This window comes from Narcine bancroftii, chromosome 11 (genome assembly GCF_036971445.1).
Source record: "Narcine bancroftii isolate sNarBan1 chromosome 11, sNarBan1.hap1, whole genome shotgun sequence".
Taxonomy (NCBI): Eukaryota; Metazoa; Chordata; class Chondrichthyes; order Torpediniformes; family Narcinidae; genus Narcine; species Narcine bancroftii.
In genome coordinates this window covers 8,411,685-8,439,468 of record NC_091479.1, presented here as the reverse complement: position 1 = coordinate 8,439,468, position 27,784 = coordinate 8,411,685, and the positions used below count along the sequence as shown (strand labels likewise).

At 44.3% G+C, this 27,784-nt stretch overlaps 2 protein-coding genes across 2 annotated transcripts in view; one reads left to right on the top strand and one right to left on the bottom strand.

Moving 5' to 3' along the window:
• Positions 1-55: 55 nt before the first annotated feature.
• synm (synemin, intermediate filament protein) lies at positions 56-17,733 on the top strand. The gene is made up of 4 exons (XM_069902506.1): positions 56-947; positions 4,860-4,984; positions 11,869-11,936; positions 13,988-17,733. The coding sequence occupies exons 1-4, from the start codon at positions 180-182 to the stop codon at positions 16,348-16,350; spliced, it is 3,324 nt and encodes a 1,107-aa protein (XP_069758607.1). The 5' UTR covers positions 56-179; the 3' UTR covers positions 16,351-17,733.
• The window catches only part of ttc23 (tetratricopeptide repeat domain 23), a 108,426-nt gene continuing 97,316 nt past the window's right edge, over positions 16,675-27,784 (bottom strand). Inside the window, exons 11-12 of the mRNA XM_069902236.1 lie at positions 17,308-17,441; positions 16,675-16,882 (exon numbers count right to left, since the gene is read on the bottom strand). Coding sequence (XP_069758337.1) covers positions 16,675-16,882; positions 17,308-17,441 — 342 coding nt within the window. The remainder of the gene's footprint in view (positions 16,883-17,307; positions 17,442-27,784) is intronic.

Genomic DNA, 27,784 nt, shown 5'->3' with positions numbered 1-27,784 from the left:
GTTAACTTTTGGGCTTTATTGTCTGCACCGCCCCTTTCTATCTGGGTCGACTTTTCAGCTCTGAGAGGGATAAGAGAGAGACTAAGCCCTCACACAGTCCACGAGAGGAGAGGGAGCTCCCACCAGCACCTTCAGCCTTAAGATTCGTACTGGGGGCAGAAGCTTCACCAGCAGAGCAAATGTTTCCTTTCAGGACCACGATTCTGCAGGGGAGAGCTCAGCTCCAAGAGCTGAACTCCCGGCTGGAGTCGTACCTTGCCCGGGTGCGGGAACTGGAGGAGGAGAACGGACTCCTGAGCGCCGAGATCCAGCGCTTGAGGCAGTCGCCGGGGACGGAGCGTTCGGTGGATGAGATCAAGAAGATGCGCTGGAGTCTGGAGGACGCGGCCAAGGAGAAGGCGAGGAGCGAAATTCAACGCCGGCACCTGCAGCAGGAGATCGAGGAGCTGAGCCAAGACTATAGGGCCGAACAGACCCTTCACCACCGCATCAGGCAAGAGCTGGGGACCTGTCAGCAGACGCTGCAGCAGATCGAAGACACCAACTCTTCTCTGGAGGGCGTGATCTTGCACCTGCAGGGCGAATGTCAAAGCCTGCGAGCTCAGCACGAGTTAGACGTGTGGGAGTTGGGCGAAGAGGTGAGAAGAGGCAGGCAGGTCCTGGGGACCCGGACCTCCCTCGCCGGCCCCTCGGACAGGCAGCTCCTGGCTTCCCTCGTCTGCCAGGAAAACTTGGTGGGGTACAGGTATAAAATCCAGGCGCTGGCATCTGCACTGGAGCAGGACAAGGGGCGGAGAGAAGAGTTAAACGGGGAGAACGAGCTCTTGCGCGGGGAGATCGAAATCCTGAAGAAGGACCTTGAAGATCAGTTTATTCTCCAGAGCCAACTGGAGGATGACTTCCTCACCTTCCAGCTGCAACACGAGGAGAACGTGGAGGAATTCAAGGTGGGTTGCACTCGGCTGGGTCACCTGGAGACGGGTCAAGGTGGCTGTGGTCCTTCCCAATCCACCCCCGTGAAAACCGAGAGCGTAACACCACTGTACAGGCTCTTCGGCCCTCGACGATGCGCTGACCTCTATATTCCTACCCACTAAACCTCGTAACCCTTTCTTTCATACATGTCCCTGTCTAAGAGTCTCTTAAATGCCTTCAGGCACCCACAGCTCTGTGTGAAAAACATCCCCTTCCTCGACTTCCCTCCTTTCACTTTGTACAGATGCCCTCTGGTGTTTTTTATTCCTGCCATGGGGAAACAGGGCACCCTATCTATGCCTCTCAGAATCTTCTATCATGTCTCCTCCCATCCTCCTTCCTTCCAAAGAGAAAAGTCCCAGCTCTGCTAACCTTGCCTCAAAAGACATTTTCCAATCCAGGAAAAATCCCGGTAAATCTCCTCTGCCCCCTCTCTATAGCTTCCACATCCTTCCCGCAATGAGGTGACTAGAACAATCTCCAGGTGTCTCACTGCTTTGCAGTCCCCGCTGTGATACAAGAAGAGTAGGTCACAGTAAAAGCACCCGCCAACAGCAATGAGATAACTTGATCCTTCGGTGACAAGTGATAACTGTCAGCTGGTGAGCCAAGGTAACTGAACTGTTAAATGATCTTTTATTTGTTTGAAAGAGCAAACGTGGCACCATAGTTAAACCTCCCTGTGGTAGGGGATTCTCGGACAAGAGGGCACAACTTCAGCATACAAGTAGGGACTCTGGCCATTTTTAACCTTTCATAATAGATACTCCGGACTAGGTCCATGGGTAAACTCCAGTACAAACCAGCTCATTATTGGGTATAAAACCAGCCCCAGAAAACGGGGATACAGAGCACATTATGGAATAAAACAGCCTGAATATGCCTGGGATTGTCTGATCTCGGAAGCAAAGTAGGCTCAGGCTTGAGAGTACTTGGAGGGGAGACCACCTAGGAACAACAGGTGTGAAGACTTCTGTGAGGGGCGCTGGACAAAATGGTGACCCCCTGTCTGCCTTACAGTAGACAAAAAGATAAAGAATTTCAAGTATGTTACAGACAATAATGGAACTTGTTGGTAGTCCCTGAAAACAGGGACACGGGGTCCAAGAAGTGTGGACAGGTTTCTTTAGCCAGAGGGTCGTGAGTCTGTGGAACTCGTTGCACACTGTACAATGCACAGAGTACCAGAAATTCTTGCTTGCGAGATACACCAACAACAAAGGTATAAACTAAATTACTAAAATGTGCCCTGAGGCAGCAAAAGAGATCATAAATTAAAACAGGAAAGTCTGCAGAAACTGATTGAAGTAGCATGACGCTGGAGAAACTCAGCTGATCGAACAGTGTCCTTTACACAGTAAAGATAAAATAATTCTAAAAGGACAGATAAAAAAATATTCACAGTTGTTAGTGCAAATAAATGATCTCCTTGCCTATTAACGATGACATTTGAGTCCCAGTAACTTGTACTTTGCTTGTGCCAGGGCTTGTGTATAAAAAGGTTTGCTCCTCCATCAACTGCACCATGTCCAGTCTGTGAAGGAGTAGACTGCCTACAGTTAACCCAGCACAGATAACAAGTACTCACCCACCTTATGCAATCCGTGGGCAAGCTGAGAGAACACATGGCTGATATCAAGAGTCCAGCAGGGGAGCTGCAGAAATTTAATTCAAGTGATTAAATAAACTTGGAATGAAATGTTTGATTTGGTCATGTTGACCATAAATTATTGGGCTTTTGTCACAAAGTCCCATCTAGTTTGGGGAAAGCCATATTTACTCATTCACGCCTTTAAGGGACCCTGCAGCCACACCAATGAAATTAGTGGTCTCCTCTACGGCAGAGAGATTGGGCACAGACTGGAAGATCGCTTCATTGGGCACCTAGACTCTGTCCACCGCAATAGAGTGGATCTCCCATTGGCCACCCATTTCAATTCCCCACGCCATTCATTCCCTTGCTGACATGTCTGTCCATGGTCTCATGGACTTTCAGAGTGAGACCACCCGCAAACTGAAGGAACACCACCTAATCTTCCATCTGGGTACCTTTCAACCGATGGCATTAACATCGACTTCTCCAGCTCCCTCCATTCTTCTTCTCCATCACCTTTGTCTCTCTCTTCCCTTTTCCCTCTGTCTCACTTCACAGAGCAAAATTCAATTCTCACCTTTCCTCTTATCATATCCAATTAACACCCTTTGGTGGTCTGGAGTCCTCCTCTGGTCAGTCTTCAGTCTTTATTGCTCTTTGCTTATTCCTTGAAGAAGTGAAGAGCTCAGATCCAAAATGTAGGTATACATCTTTCCCTCCTATAGACGCTGCGAGACCAGCTGAGTTCCTCCAGCATTTTTGGGTGTTTTTAAAGAAATTGCTCAGCAACCCTCTCTGTTCGAGTTCAATTAGCAAATATCAATAATATGGAGCTTTCCAGCCACATGGGATCCTGTCTTAATCACTGACAGGCTTCAGTCAGTTCCCTCAGACACATCCTCGGATCAGGTAAAATTTTGTTGATAGCCCTAACTGCCTTGTACCTTCTGTTGAGGGGGTTTGGCTGGACATCAGCAGGCTGTTGGGGTGTTACATGCGATCAAATCAGGTTCAGTGAGTTAAAGAGAAACGAGCTACAGATGAAACAAACAAAAGGTGATCTTTACTGCACACATGGGGGAATGGTAACAGGGAAAACACAAAACAACACTTGGTACTAAAACAATGTAAGCCGTCACATCCGATACCAGTGGCTGCCTATTCTCTCTCTCTCTCTCTCTTTTACACATATGCAGTAATATTTGGTAACTAACACACTCTCACTATACAGAGACTTCAACACATGCTCCCGGTTCCTTGTTTTAACGGGGCATGGTTCAATATTAAGCACTGACAAACAATACGACAATTCCACTCTAAGTGTAGTGCACAGCTTACCAACAACTCCTCTAGCAATGTCCACAATTTGTAACCTGGCATAGATCAGCGTTTGTAGTCAGGACCAAGGAGAAAAGAGGATGATTGGCTGGTCATAGTTTTAAAGTGCAATAAGCTGGGGAGACCTCGCTGAGATGAGTTGCCAAGCACGTCAGCCAACACCACAGGGACCAGAATTCAAATGATTTTACATACTGGTTTATTGCCAGAGTACATACATGGCATCACATACAACCCTGAGATTCTTTGTCCTGCGGGTGAGGCAGAATGATCATTTACTGGTAGTGCAAGAAACTGCACTTAAGAACATATGTACACATGTAAACAAACTGAGAAGAAAAAAAAATCAAGAAAGTTTCCAAATCCTTAAATGAGCCCCTGATTGAGTTTGTTATTGAGGAGTCTGATGGTGGAGGGGGAGCAGCCTTTCCTGATCCTGAGTCTTATGGCACCAATACCTCTTTCCTGATGGCAACAGCGGGAACAAAGCAAGTGCTGGGTGGTGTGGATCCTTGATGATTGCTGCTGCTCTCCGACATCAGCGTTCCCTGTAGGTGTTCTCAATGGTGGGGAGGGCTTTCCCGGTGTGGTCCTGATGGTGGCCACTAACTTTTGTAGGGCTTTACGCTCGGAGGTATTGGTGTCCCCATACCAGACCATAAGGCACACTTTCCACCGCATATATGAAGAAACTTGCCAGAGTTTCCGATGTCAATAATGCACTCAGTAAGAGTGCAGGACTTGAGGAAATTTAGATCAAACTTGATCTTACTGAATGGTACAGAGACTGAAAAGGTCAAATGGCCAACTCCTTGACTCACCCTGACTGTACGGTCCCAGTCTCCGTGGTCTTGACTCTTATCAAATGCCAATAGGGTGTAACTGGGTGCTGGATGATGAATTATGAACTGCTGTCTTTGTGGGACTGACTAATTCTAGTTCTGGTGCACAGAGGGACATTAGTGCAATGGAGGAGGAGAAGCGACATCTCACATCAGCCATTGCTCTCCATCTCATTGAGCAACAGAAGTTGATGCACGTGAAGATGGGACTGAATCTCGAACTTGTCACCTACAGGTACCATTTTCAATTTTGCATGGCTTGACAACAGGCTTGGAACTCAGCTAACTGGCATGGTTAGTGTGATGCTGTTACAGTGCCAGCAACTGGAGTTCGAATCCCGTGCTGCCTATACATTCTGCCCATGTCTGCATGGGTTTCCTCCCGCCCTTCAAACATACGGGAGTTGTAGGTTAATTCAGTGTATTTGTGTGGCAAGGGGTTGTGGGCTGGAAGGGCCTGTTACTGCGCCGTTTGTTTAAATTTAATAAAGCTATACCATGCAAAATGCAAAGATAGTAAAGGGCACACAGGTCAAAAGGCACGAGACTGCCCAGTCTTTCAGGTCAAACTGCAAGGGCTATTTCTGTGCTGCAGAGTTTTCTAAAAGCCTCTGTTGTTACCGTATGAATTGCTTTGTCCTCTCCCATCTGTCTCAACACGATAGGCCTGGATTCTCATTCTCTATCTGGATGACGGCAGATACCTTGAGCTGCAGCTCCTCTCCTCCCTCAGTGCCCAGTGCCACTGTTTTTAAGAGCAGGAAAGCTCCATTCTTGCTATCACACACCTTTCCACCACACCTTGCCTGATTGTTAGTGCACTGGCCTGTTGGGATTTTGGGACTCATAAAACTGACTGCCGTGATTCCTATATGATAAATAGCGATCGCTTCGAAAATAACCTCACTGGCCATTCTGAGAAGGATGTAAATTGAGCCAAAAAAATGCCCAACTTCCTCTATTTAGCAAGGAGCAACGAGGAGAGCTTCCTGCTGCGAAAATATTATTCATTTTCTTGGATCGACTTGGAATTTATAGTCAGTTAAACCAAGCAAGTCCCAGGCAAGCACAGAAACAAGTTAATTCAACATATGATTTCAGTCGAGCAGGCTACAAAATGGAAACAGACAGACTGGAGGAACATCTTACATAAAATAAAGTGAGGAAACTGCCATCGGGAGTGCAAGACAAAAGTCTGCAGACACTGTGATTGCAGTAAAAACACAAAATTGCTGAAGGAACTCAGCTGGTCTTTCAGCGTTAATAGGAGGTAAAGATATAGAACCGTTATCTCAGGCCTGCGCCCTTCTTCACGAGTAAAAGGGAGGCAGGCAACAGAATTGAAAGGCTTGGGAGAAGGGAAGAAAGGGCAGGGGGAGGAGTATAGACCAACAGACAGATGGTGATAATTGTAGATAGATAGGACAGGAAAATTGATGGGAGGGGGGAAGAAGGGGGTGAGTCTGTGAAAGTAGGAGGAAAGGAGACAGAGGGAAAAGGAAAGAGAGAGACACCAAGCTAGAGGAAAAGAGATAGAGATAGAGATGGAGTGGGGGCTAAAAGAAATCAGAGGTCGATGTTATTGCCATCCAATTGGAGGGTTCCCAGACGGGAGATGAGGTGTTGCTCCTCCAATTTGTAGGCAGTCTCAGTCTGGCAGTGCATGTCCATGGACGGACATGTAAGCAAGGGAATGGGATGGGAAAACTGCTGCCATCCCTGTACCAGCAGAGACCTTAGAGACAGTAAATTACAAAGATTAGTGTCCTGCTGCTCTGATGTCAACGTGAGAATCCACACCTGTTTTTATTGGTGAATAAATCCTATAGTTTAACATTAAGATACATTAGGTCCTGGGTTCAATCTCCTTTCCAAGTCTGACTACTATAGAGGTAAAACACCAAAGTCTGCAGACACGGCAATCGAAGTTAAAAAACTCAGCAGGTCAAACTGTGTACTTTTTATAGCAAAGATAGACCAACGTTTCGGGCTTGAGCCCTTACCTTGATGAATATTGGTTTTGTATCTTTATCTTTGCGATACAAAGTACAGAGTTTCTCCAACATTGAGATTTTACTCTAACTACTATGGAGGCAAGATTCTCTTAGCATGGATCAAACATTGGAGGGTGGAGCTTTTCCCTTAATATGGGAAATTCCCTCTGGAAATGTTGGAGTTGCTTCACTGCCACTTGCTGCCCATTACCAGCCTGCTTGGTAGAGCATGTATGCAGATCCGGCATTTCCCTTGTGGGACTTGGCTTGCAAATCCCTTCATACTCACTGGAATAGCATCTCTCCAACTTGTGGGCTTGCAGGCGTTTTTCTACTCGAAATGTGGTTCATCAGCCTTGGTCTTACAGGGCACGAGTCCACAACCCGGGGCAGCACATCCAGTGCGTGATCTCTCAAGAGTGCCGCAGAGGTTTGTGCATTGAATGCAAAATGGAAGCAGTTTCAGGAGTGAAGGATGCCAATATTATATAGGAGGGGGTGGTGAAAAACCTTTCTATCTGTGAGGACTTGACCCTGGTATACGGTCAGAAAGTTGAACGGTTTTTGTTGTAAGCCCTCTTCTTACCTCTGAGATGAAAAGAAGCTCCACAAACCTGCCCTCATTACATTTTTAAAGATTTTCCCATTAAACATATTCCTTATAAACATGGAAGATGACCATTCAGCCCATCTGGTTCATGCTGACACCCATTAGGGTATCTCCATCAGTCCTAGTCCACGCCCCCTCACTCCGCAGTAACCTCTTAACCTATTCTACTCGTGCCCATTAGTGGATTGGTTTTTGACATTGAGCTAATGCTAATGAGCAATTCTCACTAAAATGCTGGGGGAACTCAGCTGATCTTTCGGCATTCATAGGAAGAAGGGCTCAAGCCTGAAATGTCGGGAATATATCTTTGTAGACTCCTATGGACGCTGAAAGACCAGCCGAGTTCCTCCACATTTCAGTGTGTTTTTACTACAAACACAGCATCTGCAAACTTTTGTTTCACTAAAGGAGCAATTCAGACCATAAGAGATAGAGCAGAAATAGGCTATTCAGTCCACTGACTTTGACCCTCCATTTAATCATTTTCTGTGAGGTTACTGATGAATGAGAGGGGGGCTGGGGTTGATGGAGATAGTCTGCCAGCCAGTTAACACACCGGCATATCCTTGGGACGTGGCAGAAATCCCCAGGGCCATGGGGAGAAGGTAAAGCTCCTCATGGGAATACCCAGGACCAGGATTGAAAACAAGACATCAGTCAGGAGAGAGGGAGGGGGGGGTGGGGGTGAATGAAGGAAGCGATGGAACGCAGCACCAGATCACTGACCGAGGCTGCTGGGGTCTATGTACTCACGCAGGGGAGAACTGGAGCAGTTTCCTTTCATTTAGTTGGAATATTGTGTTCAGTTCTGGTCACCTCATAGTAGGAAGGATGTGGAAACTGTGGAGCGGGTACAGACGAGATTCACCAGGATGTTGTCTGGATTGGAAAATAAGTTTTATGAGGTAAGGTTAATAGAACTGGGACTTTTCTCTCTGGAGTGTAGAAGGATGAGAGGAGACTTAATAGAGGTCTACAAGATTTTGAGAGGCGTAGATAAGGTGGACAGCCAGCACCTGTTAACCCAGGGCAAGAATGGCAAACACCAGAGGACTTGTGCATAAAGTTAGGGGAGATAAGTTTAGGGGAGATATCAGCAGTAAATTTAAAAAAACCACTGAGTTGTGGGTGCCTGGAACACTTTGCCAGGATGGTGGTGGCTGGAACATTAGGGGGATTTAAGAAACTCCTAAACAGGCACATGGGTGAAGAAAAAAGAGGGTTACGGGGTAGGGTGGGTTTAGTACCATTTTTTTAAAAAAAAGGATACATGGGTCAGCACCACATCAAGGGCTGAAAGAGCTGTACTGTGCTGAAGGAGATTTGGACAAGTATGTGTGGATAGGCAAGGCTTGGAGGGTCAGGAACCAAATGCAGGCAAATGGGACCAGCTTAGTTCAGCACCTTGGTTGGCATGGATGAGCTGGGCTGTAAGGCCTTGTTGCAAGCTGTAAAGCTCTGTAACCAATCCAGATAATTGAAGCAGACAAAGCCACACTAACTGGTGCACAAATCTAGATTCAAATCCACCTGCATACGGAGATTGGTGCATCTTAGATTTGGTCTCTACCAATAAAAACCTTGATTGGACACGCAGATTTTCATCTCTTTCTGGCCATGGAGGGTCACGTGCACCTGTTCCCCACCCACTCGGACTGGTCACTGTATTTTTCCAGTCGAATGCAGAACTTTAGGGTGGCACAGTTGGCGCAGCTGTTACACCACCAGTGATTGGGATGGGTGTTCGAATCCCACGTTGCCTGCAAGGAGTTTGCACGTGGGTTTCCTCCGGGAGCTCCAGTTTCCTCCCATCCTTCAAAATGAACGCAGGTTGTAGGTTAATGGGTGGCACGGGCTCGTGGGTTGAAATGGCCTGTTACTGTGCTCAATATCTAAATTTAAATTGTGTCTGGAATAATTTATGAAAGAGCAGTTTACTTTGTTAGTAGTCACTTTGTATTAAACCCCAGCATGGATTCGTTGAGTCGAGTAGGAAAACTAATGTGAAATAGCCAAAAGTCTAAAATACTGCAACACAATTTTCCCTTGGACACAGTTTCTGGTGACTTCATTCTTCCCTCCGAAAATGAGTCAACTGTGAACTGGGTTGTGCCAGCTCTCTACAAATTCTTCCAAAGAGTCCGTGCTGACAATACTCAAGCATTGTTTCAGAAAATGGAGCTCCTTTTGACATTTTGTTTGCCTTTGAAGAAACAGTCAAGCCAGTCTGCACCACCCAGATCACTTGGTTACCATCCAGCTGAGAGCTCCAGGAATCTCTGAGTAATCTGACATTCCTGAAATCAGAAACCATTGGTATCCGACTGAAGGCGGATTATAGGAGAAAATGAATTAGCCAACTTTCCTTTGAAGGCAATAATGTAATATCCAAATATGGCCTCAACAAATCTACAGTTATTCCTGGTAATAATGAATTGTGTAGTGCCCTGCCCAGGGTTGGATGGAGTCTTGTAAAACCAACAGGTCCAAGGTGCGGTAAAAGCACAATGCTGGAGAAACAGCATACTTTATATAGCTAAAATAAAGATACATGAATAAAACTAAGTAACCAATGTTTCATCAAGGAATGAGCAAAATGTAGGGAAGGCATCCAAACAAAGTGCTAAGGGGAGGGCCAAGGGGAGGAGCACGGTCCCACAGGCAGGAGGTAATAGGTAGATAGGGAGGGAGGGCACACCAGCAAACAGGGGAGGGAGAGGGGAAGGGGTGGAGAGCTGTAGGGAGGAAGACAGGAGGATGGGGAAGGAAGAGGGAATGGGGATTGGGCAAGCAGAAACTGGAGAAATCGTTGGAGATGGCCCAGATGGAATATTAGGCGTTACTCCTCCTATTTACAGGTGATCTTGGTGGGATAGTACTCGAGGCAATGGACAGACATGGCAGCAAGGGAGTGGGGGATGGAATTTAAATGATGGGCCACTGGGAGATCCCTGTCACTGAAGGTGCTCAGTAAAGTGATCTCCTAGTCTGTGCTCAGTCTCTCCAATGTAGAGAAGATCACTCCCACAGATAAACAAGGGAAATTTTGCTTCATTTGAAAGGACTGTTTGGGACCCTGAATGGTGGTGATGGAGGAGGTTTGGGTGCAAGTGGAGCATATCCTGTGGCCACAGGGGTAAGACCCAAGGGGGTGATAAATGGGAAGGGATGAGTGGACGAGGGAGTCATGGAGGGAACTGTCCCTGTGGAAGGCAGGGTGGGGAGGAGAGGCGAAAATCATGTTGGAGGTGGTGGAAATTACGGAGGATAATCTGTTGAATGTGGAGGCTTGTGGGGTGGTAGGTGAGGACAAGGGACATCCTGTGTTTGTTGCGTCTGGGGGCAGAGGGGGCCAGAGCGGGCCAGAGCAGATGAGAGAGTAATGGAGGAGATGCAGGTAAGAGCTGAGTTGATGGTGGTGGAGGGGACGCCACTTTTTTGGAAGGAGGAGGATATTTTGGATGATCTGGACTGGGAAAAGATATGACAGAGGTCCAAGGTGCGGGGTGGTGACGTGGTTATACAAATGGTAATGATCGTGACGTGGTGCTGTGGGGGAATGACTGTTAATACCACAGATAGGAATGTGCCATGAGCAGTGATGTGGTGCCAAGGCTGGTGATATCGTATTACATTTAGCTTTGCAAGCAGCTTCAACAGGTAAATACAGACCATAACGGCACAATTATCTGCCTCTATCCCACTATGAACAATCATCTAATCCTCCATCTTATCTTTTATATGGTTAACACATTTATTAATTATCTTTAACCACTTCAACATGATAATCTAATTAGTTATCATCTAATGATAAAAAGGAAGGCTGTATTAAAGTGAATATTAAAATAATTTAGAAGTATTAAAGTGAATTAAAACACAAGATGGAAGCCCGATGCTTGAAAGATTAAGGGTGCACCATGAGTGTGCTACAGACTGGTACGACCTTCGGGAGGTACCAGCAGATGGCTTTGGAATGCAGACGGTGTAAGGGGAGTGTACTTTTGCTGAGTGTGGAGTAATTGTAACTCTGTGTTCTAAAACAATATATTATTCAACCTTGATACGGGGGGGGGAGCAAGGAGTGTTACCTTATATGTAGAATAATGATGTAATCTTTTAGTTCAACCTGTTTACTCGAGTGTATAAAAGTTGATTCATCCCTTTGTTTAGCAGGAGACTGCTTTCGAGCCTGAAAGCAGGAAGGGTTCTCCCAGGTTAACTTGGTGTCTAATAAAGAGGTAACTGAACCAGTTCTGGTGTGCTGTGTTCTAAGCAATGGGAAGCGGCAGTTTTGATATAATAGTGGAGGGGTAAGCAGCTGTTCCTGAACCTGTTGGTGCGAATCCCGAGGCACCTATACGGTACCTCTTTCCTGATGGCAGCAGTGAGAACAGAATGCAAGCTGGGTGCCATGGATCCTTGATGATTGCTGCTGCCTGGAATGGCTACAGGGCTGGAATGAACGAACAAACCTACCGCACGTCATCCTCACGCTGTGATTACTTACCTTTGCAGGGCTTTGTTGAAAGCAGAACAGCGGAAAGAGCAGGACTTGAAGGAGCACCTGTGGAAGCCCAGAAAAAGTAAAAGGATTTATTTTGATTGTTCAAACTGCTTTTTAAAAATATTAAAATTTTTCCAATACTCATAAAACATTATTAAATACATCATATAAATAGTACTTTAAAATTACAGTCTCATATGATCACCAAAATCTCACCTCCCCAAAAAAAAACTGCTAATATTTTAAAAAATTGTCCAAAAAAAAAGGGTGTTTAGGCCTTCATTCATTAGTCTATATCTTGATTATCAGGAATTTAATGCTATTAACCTTACTCTATTATCTAAACCTTTTCAGGGAAGTTAATTTTACCCTTAAGCCAGTACAATTTAAATAAGGTTGCCATTGAAATAGGACAAACACATCATATTTCTTTCTAAGATTATGTTATATTTTCCATATTCAAGTGAGTAATAAAAGGAGAGGAAATCAGATTTCCAGGTCACAGTTCAAACTTCTTTTCAGAATACATCAAAATAATTCTTTTTTCAAGATTACCACCACGGACAGATTTTTATCTGATTTGCAGTTTGCCACTCATTTCCTGATGCCATTGGCTGGGATTAGCCTGGTTGCGCAGTTTTGACTGTGTGGTGCCTTCAACCTACTTTGAGGCATCAGATACAAAACAATTTGTCTCAGCAACTTGAGCAGAGTGAGGAATGTTGCTGACAGCTCCATTTAAGAGCCCACAAATAAAGAATGATGGAGATAAGACTGAGGTCCGCACCCAGCGCGAGTCCAATTACGATGTGTCTCACCAAACTGATTGACCGACTTCCAGATTTGGCCAATTTTTTTTCTCCCCCACATCATGCAATCTCTCCTGGAGATTCTTGTCTACAGCTGAAATGCAGTGAAACACTAAATTCTGCAGATGTTGCGATTGTAGTAAAAACACTGGAGGAACTCAGCAGGTCTCGCAGCATCGTAAGAGGTAAAGATATATAACCCACCTTTCTGCCTGAGTCCTTCCTCAAGGTATGGTTCATACCTTGAAGGGCTCAAGCCTGAAATGTTGGTTATATATCTTTACTTCTTACGATGCTGCGAGACCTACCGAGTTCCTCCAGTGTTTCAGTGTTTTTACTACAACTAGAACGCTAATAACTTCCTGGAGCTCCAAACATGACTATTCAGTGCTCTCTCTAACTTGGTGAGTTCATACAAAACATTGCTGCACTGACCCATTCTCAAATCCTGCTCACTGAGCCACTCTGCCTACCAATGAAGCAAAGCATCATTTTAAAATTCTTTAATTTTCCCCCTTGCAATCTCTAAAATCTCCTCCAGTCCTACAACCCCGCGAAGTGTGTTCCTACTCCTGTATCTAACTGCTCCACTATCAAGAGACGTTCCTCGTAGCCCTTCAGCCCAACCAGCCTGAGTGAACCATCTAACACCCTTTTTTAAAACGATCCTATTGTAACTCAGTTCGTTACCCCCCCAACTCCTCCATGATTTGACCACTCACTCACACACGGAGGACAATGCATTGTGGCCAATTAACCTATCTAACTCCATTGAAACGTTACAGGAAGAACATGCAAACTCCACACAGAAGGTACTCGAGGTCAAGATTGAACCAAAGCCTCAGATCTGTGAGAAGCACTACTGTGTCACCCATTATAGTCATGCAGTGTGGAAACAGGCCCTTTGACCTAACTCATCCATGGTGACCAAGTTGACCAGAAAATAGTCCCATGTGCCTATCTTTGGCCCATATGCCCATAAACCTTTCCTATCAATGTACCTGTCTACATGTCTTTTAAACATTGTAATTGTACCCATCTTTTCCACTTACACTGGCACCTTCTGTGTGGAAAAAAGTGTCACTCCGGTCCCCTTTCAATGTTTTCCCTCTCACCTTAAACCCATGCCCTCTCATTTTAGATTCCATTACCCTGCGAAAAAGACTGCCACCACCTACTTTATCTACGTCCCTCATGATTTTATAAATCTCTAAAGTCACTATTTATATGTTGTAGCTCTAAAATGAAGAGTTCTTTTGGCATGTCATGACACTGAATGGAGAGATCAGATCCTGCACTAAATGCATTATTACTTCAACAGGCATCAGATCACATCAAATGAATGTTATGCCGATTCGAAAGCTTGACGTTCTACAGGAAAAACCAGGGAAACCAAATAAAAACACTGTCCCCTCATCCTTCTGGAGAGACGTTGTAACAATCAACAAAGCCATTCCATCCCAAACATCTTTCCTGGGCGACAATCTCCTTTACACTGAGAAGTCTTCATCAGCTCAAAATGTTGCAAGGTCAAGGAACACCGACAGTGTGGCAGCAGGATCTACACCAACACCTCGTGAGTCATTCAGTTCAGGAGAGAGCCAAGATCAGCACAAAGTGCCTCCAGAGGAGGACAAGAGTGAGATGGCTCTGCCAGGACCAGAGCACGCCGGGGAAGCAGCCATTCAGGACACATCCAGGACACATACCGTGGAGACAGTCAAAGACGAGAAAAGTGCCAAACCCCAGAATTCTGGTGCCTTGTCAAAGCCTGTTTGTGAGATGGAACATTATGATCTTATTGGGAGGCCCAGAGAACCAGAAGAGGAAGAGTACACAACACAACATACAAAGCATGTGATAACGTTAGACCCTGGTGTAAAGGAGTTGGAATTCAGAGCAGATTTAAGTGAAGTGGGGTCTTTCATTCAGCCTAACTCACACATCCCTGCTGACAGCGATGAAGTAAATATAGAACTGATGCCATGCTATTCCATCTCTGATACTATTACAGAGAATGAGGAACCACCTAGAACAGAATCAGTTGAAGAGATACAGACAAAAGGTTCAGCAGAAGACTCAAGTGCTAACAGGATTATTCTCTCAAAGGAAGGGATCCAGAGAGATAAAGTCAGAATTGGGGATGTAATTGAAACCATCATAGAACCCACTGATCTGGGAAAAATGGTTTCTCCAGAAACTGGTATCAGACATCATATTGAGGAGGAGGTGCTGGAAGATGGGACAACAAGAAGAGAAATTGTCATTCAGTCAAGAGTAGTAGAAACTGTTGACTTGGCAGATGAATGCACTCTTGGAGAAGTGCTAGCTGAGGACAGCAAAGGTCCAGAGGTACAACTGAAAGGGGTTTTGGAGCATTTACCAGGGTCAGAGGCAGGTTTCATAGATGGACTGCTGAACCTAGACAGGAAAGGACACGTATCTGTGAACATTGAGCAGACCTCAGAAGCCCAGGACTTTCCATCTCCATCAGAGGTAGCCCCTTTGTGGGCTGGAGCAAAGGAGAGCGAACCTGAGGGAGCAAATGGCAAACACGAAGAAGTCTTAAACCTCACAATGTCCGCCGCAGACTTCAGGAGAACGATTCTATTGGGTTCCGAGCCAGAGTTACAGACATTTCTGGAAAGCCCAGTGAGTTTTCCTTTGGATAGAAAAACGGAAGTGGAAAAGGATAGAGCAGAACTGTATGGAATAAATGAACAATGTGGGAGGATGGAAAAGCTTCATGGTGATGAAGGAGCAGAAAACATTGAACAGGCCAAATTCACACTTCACGATCCTCTTTCAAGAGAACTCTGTTCCCCACGCATTATAGAACAGTCGATTAAGGTTCCACAAGGGGTTCAGGAATCCATCATAGAACTACTAAAGGAGGAAACAGAGGATCCAAAACTTAAACTGAAAGGAGCATTGGAGCACCTGAAAGGGGCTGTACCTGAAGATTTGAGAGATGAGCTCTCAATGCTAACTGGAGGAAATCACGAGATCCCCGATAACCTATCAGTCAACATCAAAAACATTCAGCAATCTTCTCAGAGTGGCATTGTCACCCTAGAAGCTGAGGTGAACGTGTTGCAAACCTTTGATCCAGATGATATTTTTTCACCAAAAAAGTACAATGAAGATCATTGGGATGTAGTTGATGCTGGGTCTGGTCTAACATTTCTCAACAACCAACAGGAACTACAAGGGCTACTGAATGGGAAACATTTTCCAATGGTCGAATCTGAAAAGGATGAAGGAAGAATAAAAGCAAAAGCTCAGGTTTTAAAAGAAAAACATATGCTTTTTGAGCCCAGTGCAAGAGGAGTGGAAGTTGATGAAATACATTCACCCACTCAAGGTCACACAGGTCATTGGAATGTGCATGAAACCATCGTGTCAAGTGAAATGGAAGGCAAGGCGTCGCATTGGTTGCAAAAGGGAATAGGTAAAATGTATGGTGAAGAGTTCATTCACAAGGTATCAGATCCTGCTTATTCATCAGTACCCCTTCACGTCTCAATGCGGAGCAGTGGAGGTGGCAGTGAGGGAAGCATGCCTCTCGTAACCCATGAAGAAACAGCTGAAGGAGTAGATGGAAAGCGTGACAAAGTCTATTATGAAGAATGGAAATCTGAAAGCAGAGAAGAGCTGGATGCCACTGATGCAAATGAAGAATAAGATCAACAGGCTTCCGATTCAGAATTAATGCAATACTCTACTCCAAAGGTGGAAAATAAGGATAGAGTTGTTTTGTCTGAAAGCATCACCCACGGGGTTCATAGTGAACGACTGTGTTACATACCTGGATGAGGATCAGTTGGATAACTTTGCTCAGTCTGATAGTTAACAATAAAAAGCTTCTGAGAGAACAGATCAAATATCTGGAACCTGGTTAATAATGGCAACAATTAAGGCTCGTTGCCACTGAGCAGACACGACCCAGCCTCAACGTAATGATTTATTTTGTCGTAGATACACAGCTTAGAAGTTACTTATCAATTATCAATCATAATGAGAACTTTTAAAAAATGTCTTCTGAGCAACTGAGACCTCACTGGCAATAATTTCCAATAGGAAAATAATCATTTGGAAATAGCCCAACTGCCGTAATACACTTTTTACTGATCGACTTTTCAGAAGGGATCCAAGGGAGATGGTTGTAACACAGGGGCATTGACATTGCAGTGATTTATCTGAGCTTTCCACGGAACTGCCACATACAAATAGTTTCAATTAATAGGCTTCACGGTGTTCAAATATATTGCACAGTTAAGCTAAGTTTTAGTGCTGTGCAGTTTAACCTGAATTTTCAATCCCTCTGGGCCAGCTCATTTTCAACATTTTTTCCAGGATAAATATCAATATTACAGAAATAAAAATGTGGAAATTAAAGGTTAATTATTTTAAACTGTCAATATAAAACTACTTTGGGATTTTCCCTTTTTCTCCAATTACTAATGTTATTCCCAACAAATGGGCCTCGGGTCACCCTCACAGAGAAAGAGGAACCTCCTGAACCCGGAGAAATGCAGATACAGGGATCTTGAGTAAACGGAAAACTGAAGGGACCCAACAAGTCAGGCAGCGTAGGAGCGGAATGGACGATGAACGGTTGTGACCCTTTCCTGAGATTGCCTTATGAAGGTCCTGACCTGAAACAGTGACTGTCCGTGGCTGCTGTAAGACCTGCTGAATCCCTCCAACTTTCTTCGTTCTATCAGCGAGAAAATGGCTAACTTACGACTCAAATCCAAAGAATTGCCTTTGCCCTGTGGTAAACAAAAATATATAAACACAGAGTTAAGAGAAAATCTGATAATTGTGGACGATGGTACCAATTTTTTACCACCTTTCAACAGAGCTGCTTATAAACTTCTCTCCTGACTTTTAGACCATGTCCACGGTTCTCGATTCCGATGGAGAGAAAGTCAGTTCTCCTATGCCTTCCAACCTGCAGGTTTGCATTGTTTAGAAAATTTTCATGTTTACAAATTTGAGTTTAGCTCTTGATGTATAATTCCACTTAGATGCACTCACATTAAATACTGAACACAAGCATAATATTTTATATGTCCCCATTTCTTATTTATTTCAATCTGGAAGTGCGTTGGCTTTATCTGCATGCATTAAGTCAAATATAGAATAATTATTACTTGTTAATGAGCACAGTTAGTACGAACATCAATAAGAAATCATCTCAATTAAGGGCAAGACAATTATATATCTTAAATAGAAATATGCTCACGGAATAGTCAGGGGCAAGAAATGGACTGAACGTTGACGTTATGTGGAATAAGGAATGGGGGATCAAATGACCCAAACTATTTTTATGGTTGAAATGAACAAATTAGCATTTCTGCCATTCCTTGATTTGCATTCCAGGAAAGCAAAAGTTCACAATTTGAACAAAGACTGATTTTTTGGAATATAGGATGAAGCTTTCTTGTGGCAGGTTGTGAAAGTCCAAATGCCATAGCACATTTCAGGTACATTTCTCAGATTTATTGTTAGAGTACATACATGACGTCACATACAACCCTGAGATTCATTTTCCTGTGGGCACGGCAGAATTACCACTAATTGGTAGTACAAAAAAAAACCCCGTACACAACACACACACATATATGTAAACAAATAAAAACAGAGGTCTGCAAATTGAGGACATGGGTATCAGTGAAAATTGGTGAAGTGAATATTTGCAAATGGAGTAATGCTTGTAGAGCCACACACCTATGGGGTTTACAGCCACAAATCACTTGATGATGTATGGTAAAAGGTAAAGGTTAAACAAAAAATAGTTACTAACAATGATATAACACTGGTATAGTTGTTGACGCATAGTCACTGGTAGAAGTTTGGAAAGTTAGCAGGAAACTGTGCAGTAGATGACTGGTGTCTACACGAGGTAAAGCTTTAAGAACAGAGGAAACTGATCAATTAACTGAACGAAGACCATCACCAGCATTAATGGGGTACAATTTATCCTGCTGCATGCGGTGATATCAGAAGAGAATGTTTATAATAGTTTCCCTCTCGGTATCTCTTCCCTGGAATGTTTTGGTTAAGAGCAAGTCATTTATACATGATGTTAGAAGTTAAAGGACTTCAGGCTGGGAGGCGCGTGTGGAAATAACAAATGCAGGTTTTTGGATTTTTGTAAGGCAGCAGATTGCCAACAATATTGGCTTTCATAAAGAGGGGATTGGAGTATAGGAACAGAGACGCCCTTCTGCAGTTGTACAGGGCCCTGGTGAGACCCCACCTGGAGTATTGCGTCCAGTTCTGGTCTCCAATTTTGAGGAAGGACATACTAGCTCTAGAGGGTGTGCAGCGCAGATTTACAAGGTTAGTTCCAGGGATGGCGGGGTTGACATATGCTGAAAGGCTAGAAAAACTGGACTTGTATCCGATGGAGTTTAGAAGGATGAGGGGGGACATGATTGAGGTATACAAAATTATCAGGGGATAGACAGGGGTGAAGTCGGATTACTTGTTCCCAATGATGGGGGAGACGAGGACTAGAGGGCATAGTTTAAGAATAGAGGGTAGGCCCTTTAGGACGGAGATGAGAAAACATTTTTTTACCCAGAGAAGTGTGAATCTGTGGAATGCTCTGCCACAGAGGGTGGTAGAGGCAGATTCGCTGATTATGTTCAAAAGAGAGTTAGATAAGACTCGAGTGGGCAAAGGAGTTAAGGGTTATGGGGATAAGGCTGGAAAGGGGTACTGATAGTAGTGACCAGCCATGATCTGTAAAATGGTGGTGCTGGCTTGATGGGCCGAAGGGCCTACTCCAGCTCCTATTGTCTATAACAATATCTTGGAGATTAAATTGCAAGTGATGATTAAATGCAGGGATAAGGAATGGAAACGATCGAGTTCCACATTTTACTCTGGCCAAACATGTATCACTTTGCAGTCCTGACTGTATTCTTTTCTAAAATGTTTTAATTTAGTAGTAAGACACTTTGAATTCCAGAATCCTGTGTTTTTTTTTAAAATTGCAATATAAGCCAATGTATTGGAAGCAGCTAAGACATTAAACCCTATGTATATTCTGCAATGAGGCTTTCCTCAGGGCAAGGATCTGAAATAATTCTGATCAGGTTTCTATCGCATAAAAACTGGCACGCTCACTCTGTAGGTGGGGCAGGAGGGAAGGTATCCAACTGCTGGTATACACACAAGACGACAATAACTGGTAGCGTCAGCTTTTGAGGGAGAGAAGCAGCTCACCGAGTTGCAGGAGCGGTGACCCAGGCTGACTCCAGCGCCCTCGAATGGCACGGTGGTTCCTCCAGCTTCAATCCATGGGAAAGAGATTACAAGAACCTCAGAGTCCGTCCGGGTGCCAGAAATTCGAACTGTTTGATTACTCTGTCTCCCATGGCAGAGGGAAAATGTTGAGTGCGGAACAAACGTTTTTAAAAGTTCCTTTAGCACATTAGGGAGCAGAAAATAAGCAAGCTTTAATGATGGCAAGAAGAATTCTTTCACCCAAAGCTTATGCTCCAGTTTAACATTACGTTACTATGGAAACATTGGCTTCAAAACATTGCAAATTTTCATTGAAGTGGCTCAGCTGCTCCCTTCTATCCATCCTTCAAATTTCGCACAGTTGAAGCGCCATGGCACTCGTAGGATATTGTATGCCTTAACATGCAGTAATATATTAGTTCAGAATCATATTTATCGTCATGAACATTTCATGAAATTTGTTGAGTTGCGGCAGAATTACAATACAAATTTAAGAAAAAGACAAAGTGAGGCAGTGTCTGTGGTTCATTGTTTATTCGGGAATCTAATGGTAGGGGGGGAAGAAGCCGCTGTGTGCTCATCTTCAAGCTCCTGTACCTCCCCCCCCCACCCCCAAGGTAGCAGAGTGAAGAGGGTGAGGGTCCTTGAGGATAGAGGCTGATTTTTTTTTAAAGACTCCACCTCCTGTAGACGTCTTCGATGGAGTGGAGATTGGTGTCCGTGATGTCGCAGGCTGAGTTAACAACCCTCTGGAGCTTTTTCATGCTCTGAATATTGGCAACTCTGTACCAGACAGTGATGCAACCAGCCAGAATGCACTCCGCAGTAGACATATAGAAGTTTTCTTCAGTACAACGCCAAATCTTAAAACTTACCAGGTCAGTTCTATTTATTGAAGGCAGTGGGTCAGAACCTTAGAGCTATTCAATAACTACACCTTCACAATGCACAACAACATGTTTAGACAATAGACAATAGGAGCTGGAGTAGGCCCTTCGGCCATTTTACAGATCATGGCTGGTCACTACCATCAGCTGGGAATGCAGAAAAAAAAACAGGGCCAAATTAAGATAGAATTTTAAAAAATTTCTTGCAAACTAGACCCAGGTCAGGAGCTAAGCAGGTGAATGAGGGGCATGGATCCACAAAAAGCAAAAGGTTCATTCCCTGAGTCGATAAATGTTCCATTGTACTGAAACATGAATGTCTGGAGATTGTAGTAAAAGCACATAAATGCTGGAGGAACTTAGCAGGTCTCGTAGCATCCGCAGGAGGTAAATATCTATTACTGACGTTTCAGGCCTGAGCCCTTCCTCAAGGTACGAGGGGAAAAAAAAAAGGCATGCGTCTGTATTAAAAAGGCTGGGGAAAAGGGAAGATTAGGAGGGGGAGGAGTACAGACCAACAGACTGAGCCTGAGAGCAGCATCGCACTTTGAAGTGTAAAGTAGGCCTGCATAACAAAACTATTGGCAACACATGTACAAAGGTACCAGGTCACTGCTGCATTCCTCAGACAGGCTACCTGAGATCCATCTGAACTCCCACACAGTACCAGTCTGCAGCAGGATTTACAGATAGGAAGCAGAGAGAGTTGGTTCTGGCACCTGCCTACATTTTCTCATACCTTGATGAAGGGCTGACGTCCAAAACATTGGTAATGTTTCTTTGCTTATATAAAGCACGCAATTTGACCAGCTGTGTTTTTCAAACTCAAACCCAAATGATGTCTTAGAGTGGTGGAGGACTCATGCAAATAGGTGCATGGTAATCAATACAGAATTGGTGGGCTGAAGGGTGCACTACCAGGCTGTGTAACTCTGACAGAGTACACTTGACCGGATGTAGCCAAGCTCCAGTTTATATTTATTTCTGTGAAAATCTTCAGGTTTCACTTTGAGCTCATATACAAAATATTAAAAAATTGAAACAGGTTCAAAATACAAGATCAAGATAATAATATAAAAATGTTTTTAAAAATGTACCGAGAAAACACTTAATAGACAGGATATAGAGAAGAAGACCTTTCCCAATGGTTTGAAGGCCCACAGGCAGAGTCAGTCAGATTGGAGAACTGGATAGAAGGATTTCCAAGTATCAGCCATTGTGTTGCTGTCTTTTCACTGAGAGCGTGAGGTGGAGAGCCCAGCGCTGGGCAGTAGCCAGGGTGCAGAGAGCACGAGCACAGTGGTCAGTTGTAGACATTTGCTTTGGTACCTCCAGGTATACTATGCTCTGGTATCGATGCACGAAATAAAGGTCTTTGCTTTAAATGACCTGCTCCGGTCCGCCCTTCTGCCAGCACCCAGTTCTGGAGACCTGTTGAAAATTACCGAGTGCTCAATTATATGTACTCAACGTGAGCCAGAAAACCAGGTCACAATGTCTCAGAACCACCATTCTGTCTTCTGTCCATGACTTGGACATCACTTGGGGATGTGGATGCTGACTAGCGGTAATGAACATAGAACATTACAGGCCCTCAATGTTGTGCCGACCCATATATTCCTACCAAAAAGTCCTAACCATTTCTACCCATAAACCTCTATTTTTCTTTCATTCATGTGCTTGTCTAAGAGCCTCTTAAATGCCCCTAATGTTTCAACCTCCACCACACTACCCTTCAGTACTTAATCCCAGTATTAGGACCCCTGTCATTAACAACACTGAGACCTGACTAGAATGGAAATGATGGAGTACAGTTATAACAAGCCGCCACTTCACCACCTGAACCACAGAACAACCCAGCGCATCTGTAGCCCATAGCCACATTTTCCTTTTTCTTTACTGTTGGTAATTGTAGCTCAGGGAACAATGGCAGGAGATAATGGGCTCAAAGCAAGGAGGTGATTACTCGCAGGGAACCAAGGTCACCAGGAAATAGCTTGGAAAAATGCAGTCAGGTCTGAGCCTCCTGGAAAAGTTCTGAACGAAAGGGGAATAGAAACTAGTGCAACCTCGGAAAACGGAAACTTGGAGCAGTGCTCGCTGCAAATCAATCCTCCGGGAATCTTTGGTCACTCTAGATGTTGTCTCACTCTCAAAATTCAAAAATCAAGTCTGACGCTCCAATGCAGCTCTGAGGGAGTTTGTTCTTTTGTTGATATCCCTGTCACTCCATACAGCTACTGCAACCTTTCCTCACCTCTCGGGACAATAAGACTATACACGATTTGGGACCTTGGGGTCCAAATCCATACATCCTTTAAGGTCACCGCGCAGGTGGTCGATGCAAGTTGTGGGATGTTGGGCTTCATTAATAGAAGGATCGGGTTCAAGAGTTGAGACATCATGTTGCAACTCTAACAAATCTCTGGTGAGGTGACACTTAGAGTACTATGTTCAGTTCTGGTCACCACATTATCTGAAGGATGGGGAAGCTGTGGAGAAGGTGCAGAGAAGATTTACCAGGATGTTGCCTGGATTGGAAGATAAGCTTTACGAGGCAAGGTTAGCAAAGCTGGGACTTTTTCTCTTTGGAGATTTAACAGAGGTCTACAAGATTATGAGAGGCATTGACAGGGTGAACAGCCAGTGCCTTTTTCCCAGGGCAGGAATATAAAACACCAGAGGACATCTGTACAAAGTGAAGGGAGGGACGTTTAGGGGAGACATCAGGGGTAAGTTTGTTCCCCCCCACAGAGGGTTATGGGTGCCTGGAATGCCTTGCTAAGGATAGTGGTGGAGGCTGAAACATTGGGGCCATTTAAAAGATTTCTAAACAGGCAAATGGATGGAAGGAAAATAGAGGGTTACGAGGTAGGAAGGGTTTAGTAGTTTTGTTTAAAGGAATACATGGTTCAACACAACATTGAGGGCCAAAGGGCCTGTTTTGTGCTGAAGTGTTCTCTGCTCTATTTAAGAGCAGAATGAAGCCATTTGACCCGTCGAGTCTACAAAGCTGGTCACACTGGCTGCTCACACCCTGCCAGAATGTGTGGGCAAGAGGGTGGTGGTGGGTGGGTAACAATACCCTCTCACACTTAAATATCCTGTCGACCTCAAAACCAGCAACTTGATTCTGCATAGCACGCTTAAGGTAGTGAAACGTTTCAAAAGATTCAGCCCAGTCTGGAGATCAAGCACAGAATCAGGCCCTAACTAAACAAGTCCAGAGGACCATTATAATTGTCGCTGCAACTCCTACTGGATTTGTGGCAATACATGGTTAAAGCGGCAGGTTGGCAGTTCTCCAGAAAGGTCCTCATGGTTTCAGGCAGCCCCTACCTTTGATCTGATGCGTAATGAGAGATCATTCACTTGGACAGGAGTTGGATGGTTTGATGAGTTGCTCTTGTTTTTTTGTGCTGTGAACCGTACAGAAAGGTTTGAATCTCCAGGCACTGCCAAAAAGAGAGATTAAAGTATTTAATTAGAAACCCCACATTTTTGCTGATTGTTGTAGTCGCATAGATCAGCACATCGCAACCCAATGATTAATGCAGAAATTATCAAATGATGTACAGGAGTCTGCAGATGCCAGAATCGGGAGGAAAAAAAAACAAACTGCTGGAGGAACTCAAAGGGTCCAGCTGCATCAGTGGGAGAAAAAGGATGGTCAAGGTTTTGCGCTAGATTCCTTCATCAAGACTGGAAGTGCAGAGGAGAGACGACCAACGTACAAGGACGGGATGGAGGTGTTGGATAGAGACCAGAGGGGTTTGGGGTTTATCAAACCTTCCTCATTCCATTCTCATCCTTTCTCCCAGAGGGTGATCCCACCAGCACCTTGGAAAGTTGGATCCAAACTTCCCTTCTTTAATACTCCATACCACTTGCAAAAAAAAAAAATTCCAGAGGTGCCAGTTCCAGGCTATCCTGCTTTTTCAACAAATTTTCACCCCACTTTTCTCCCAAGCAAAAAATAGAGTAATTGAATTTAAGAAAATTGTGCACTAAATCCAGATTGATAAAGTCAGTGCAAAACCAGAGAAGCTTTGTGCTGCCTTTCAGATGAGACATTCCAAGTGAGGCAGCTGGATGAACCAGTCCCATTGCCCCATTTACAGATTTCTGATTACATGGGACAACTAAGATTTTGCTTCCTGAACACTTTTGGGTGTATTTTGTGGATTTTGGGCTGATCATGAACATCACCTTAAAATTTTCCTATTATATACTGTTTTTTTAGATACAACCTACTTTTGTCATTTCCTGTCATATTTGAAGTCCACTTCAAACATACAAAACCATGAAGGCCACATGTCATTGAAAATTCATTTTCTGTATTCACACGTAGACGTCTTCCCTGCTGAGCTCGGTGCCGTCAGTGACGAACATGGTGAAAGGTTTCACCAGGACATTGCGACCATAGGCCAACTGGAGTCTGCCACTGCTGGTCAACTACTGTTGGATACGGACATGAGAGGCATCGGATACTAAGTACAAATGAAAATCAGTGGCAAAACATTTTTAGGTCGGTCATACTGACACAACATGTCAGCATCATTATGCGATTAAACTTGTTAAATTCAATAAAAGTTCATTTAATATTTCTCCAACTTTCTATGCGATACAGCAAATCTGAAATTATCTTTGTTTTTAGCTTGAAGTTGTCTATCATATTCCCCAATTTTTGAAAAAATTTGTTGTCCAGTGTTATTAGACCAATCTAGAGTTATGGGATAGGATAGAAGCATGGTGTTTGAAGTAGAAAAATTAGGAATGGTGTGCAGAGTTGAGGGGCTAACTCATCTTCTCGTTCAGATAAACACTCTACATCTTTCGGTTGAAGATAGTGAGCGATCAAATATATTCATGGGCAAAAAAAAATTTTGGACACTAGAAGAGCATGTAGATAACTGAGATCAAATCAACTATGGTGCAAGACAGCAAAGTGTGGCTAAATTTTCTGCTTTCTTATAATTGCAAATGATTTTTGTTGCAGGATAAATCTAGAACATAGAACAGTAGAAGAGCAGACCCCTCAGCCCTGGATGTCTGTGCTAAACACGATGCCAAAGTAAACTAAATCTCCTCTGCCCATACATGACACAGATACATAATATAGAATAAAACCAGTGTTTGTGCCCGGTTCGAAAGACTGACCTTTTGGGCAAGACCAGCACGAGAACCACGGCACTGCAGAATCTAGAATGGAGATGCTGGGGATTGAAACTGGGGCCTTGTTCACGCAAAGCATTTGGAAAGGTCAGGGAATTCTCCCTATGTCTTGAGCAGCATTCCCCCCCAGCCCCCCCACATCCCCCATCAATCCTTATATCTCTTCTCTTCCCTTCCCTTTCCCCCCCCCCCCACCCCAAGTCCTACCCCCATGTCTGCACTCACGGAGCCAACATCCCCCCCATCCCCACCAGTTCTCACCTGGCCTTCTCTCCATATCCATTCAACATATTTTGCTTGTTGATCTGTGCACCTCCCCTTGCCTTTTCTTTCCTTCTCCCAAGCCTTTTAATTCAGGCACCTGCCTGCTTTTTACTCATACCTTGAAGGAGGACTCAGACCTGAAACATCAGTAATACATCTTTACCTCCTGTGGACGCTGCATGAACTGCTGAGATCCTCCAGCATCTCCGTGTTTTTATTACAACCACAGGGTCTGCAGACTTTCATGTTTCACAGTATTCTCCTTCAGTCAACATGATCACAAGCACATTATCTGATTGTTATCAGACGGCTGTTTGTGGGAGTTTGCTATACAAATTTCTTGCCCATTCCCTCTACTGCAACCACGTATAGAATTCAAAGGAATTGAAAGGACACTATCAAAATGAAAATTTATCACATGTACCACTTTAACTGGTAGAGTTAGGGGATATAATTAAACTTCAATGGCTGGGAATTTGCCCCAACTCAGTTCCCTGAATGGGGCATATTGAATCGACTATGCTCTATATTCATTCTGAAATTCAATTCAAATGAAAGTGTTGCCAGCTGAGGACAAATGACTAATTAAAAAAAAATTCAGATTAAATGCATTTAATTTTAGAAGCCTCTGCAGTTACAAAAATTAAATACTACCCTGCCCGCAGCTGCTGTCCGGAGAGCAACAAAATAGGAAACAGTGGTATGGGGTATCAGCTGTCAACAAGTGACTCCAGCTCAACTTCCATCAGCATGTATAGGGAGCAAGCTGTGAAACACAAATGGCTGGAGACGCTGTGATTGTAGTCCGCCGTAGTAGCATGGATCTCCCAGAGGAAGTGGCCACCCACTTCAATTCCCTGCCCCATTCCCTTGCCTTCATGTCTGTCCATGGTTTCAGGCACTGCCAGACTGAGACCACCCGCAAATTAGAGGAATGGCTCCTCGTCTTCTGTCTGGGCACCCTCCAACCAGATGGGATTAACATTGACTTCTCCAATTTCCGTTAGCCAGCAACCCCCATCTTTCTTGATGTCTCCTTTCCTTCAGCTGTCTCTTTCCCCCCCTTTCCCCTGTATTTTTTAATCATGCCAAAAAAATCCCCCAACTTCCCTTCCCTCCTGCAATCAATTCTCACCTTTCCTCTATCCTGTCCGCCTTTTGTCTGTTGGTCTGCATTCCTTCACCTCCCATTCTTTCCTTCTCCCCAGCCTTTTAATTCAGGCATCTGTCTGCTTGTCACTCACACCTTGAAGAAGGGCTCAGGCCCGAAACGTTAGTTATATATCTCTACCTCATCTGGACGCTGCGAGACCTGCCGAATTTCTCCAGCACTTCTGTGTTTTTACAGGGAGCAGGCCGGCTATTTAACCGAATTTTAAACTGACCAACACGTGCACTTCCACAACAAGGCAATGCTTACCACGTCAATGGATAACATAGGGAGAGGGAGGGCACAATCTCAGGTGCTAACTGTGTGAGATTGCATCCCCCACTTATACAGGTTGTACCTTTTTTATCTGTGGTCAAGC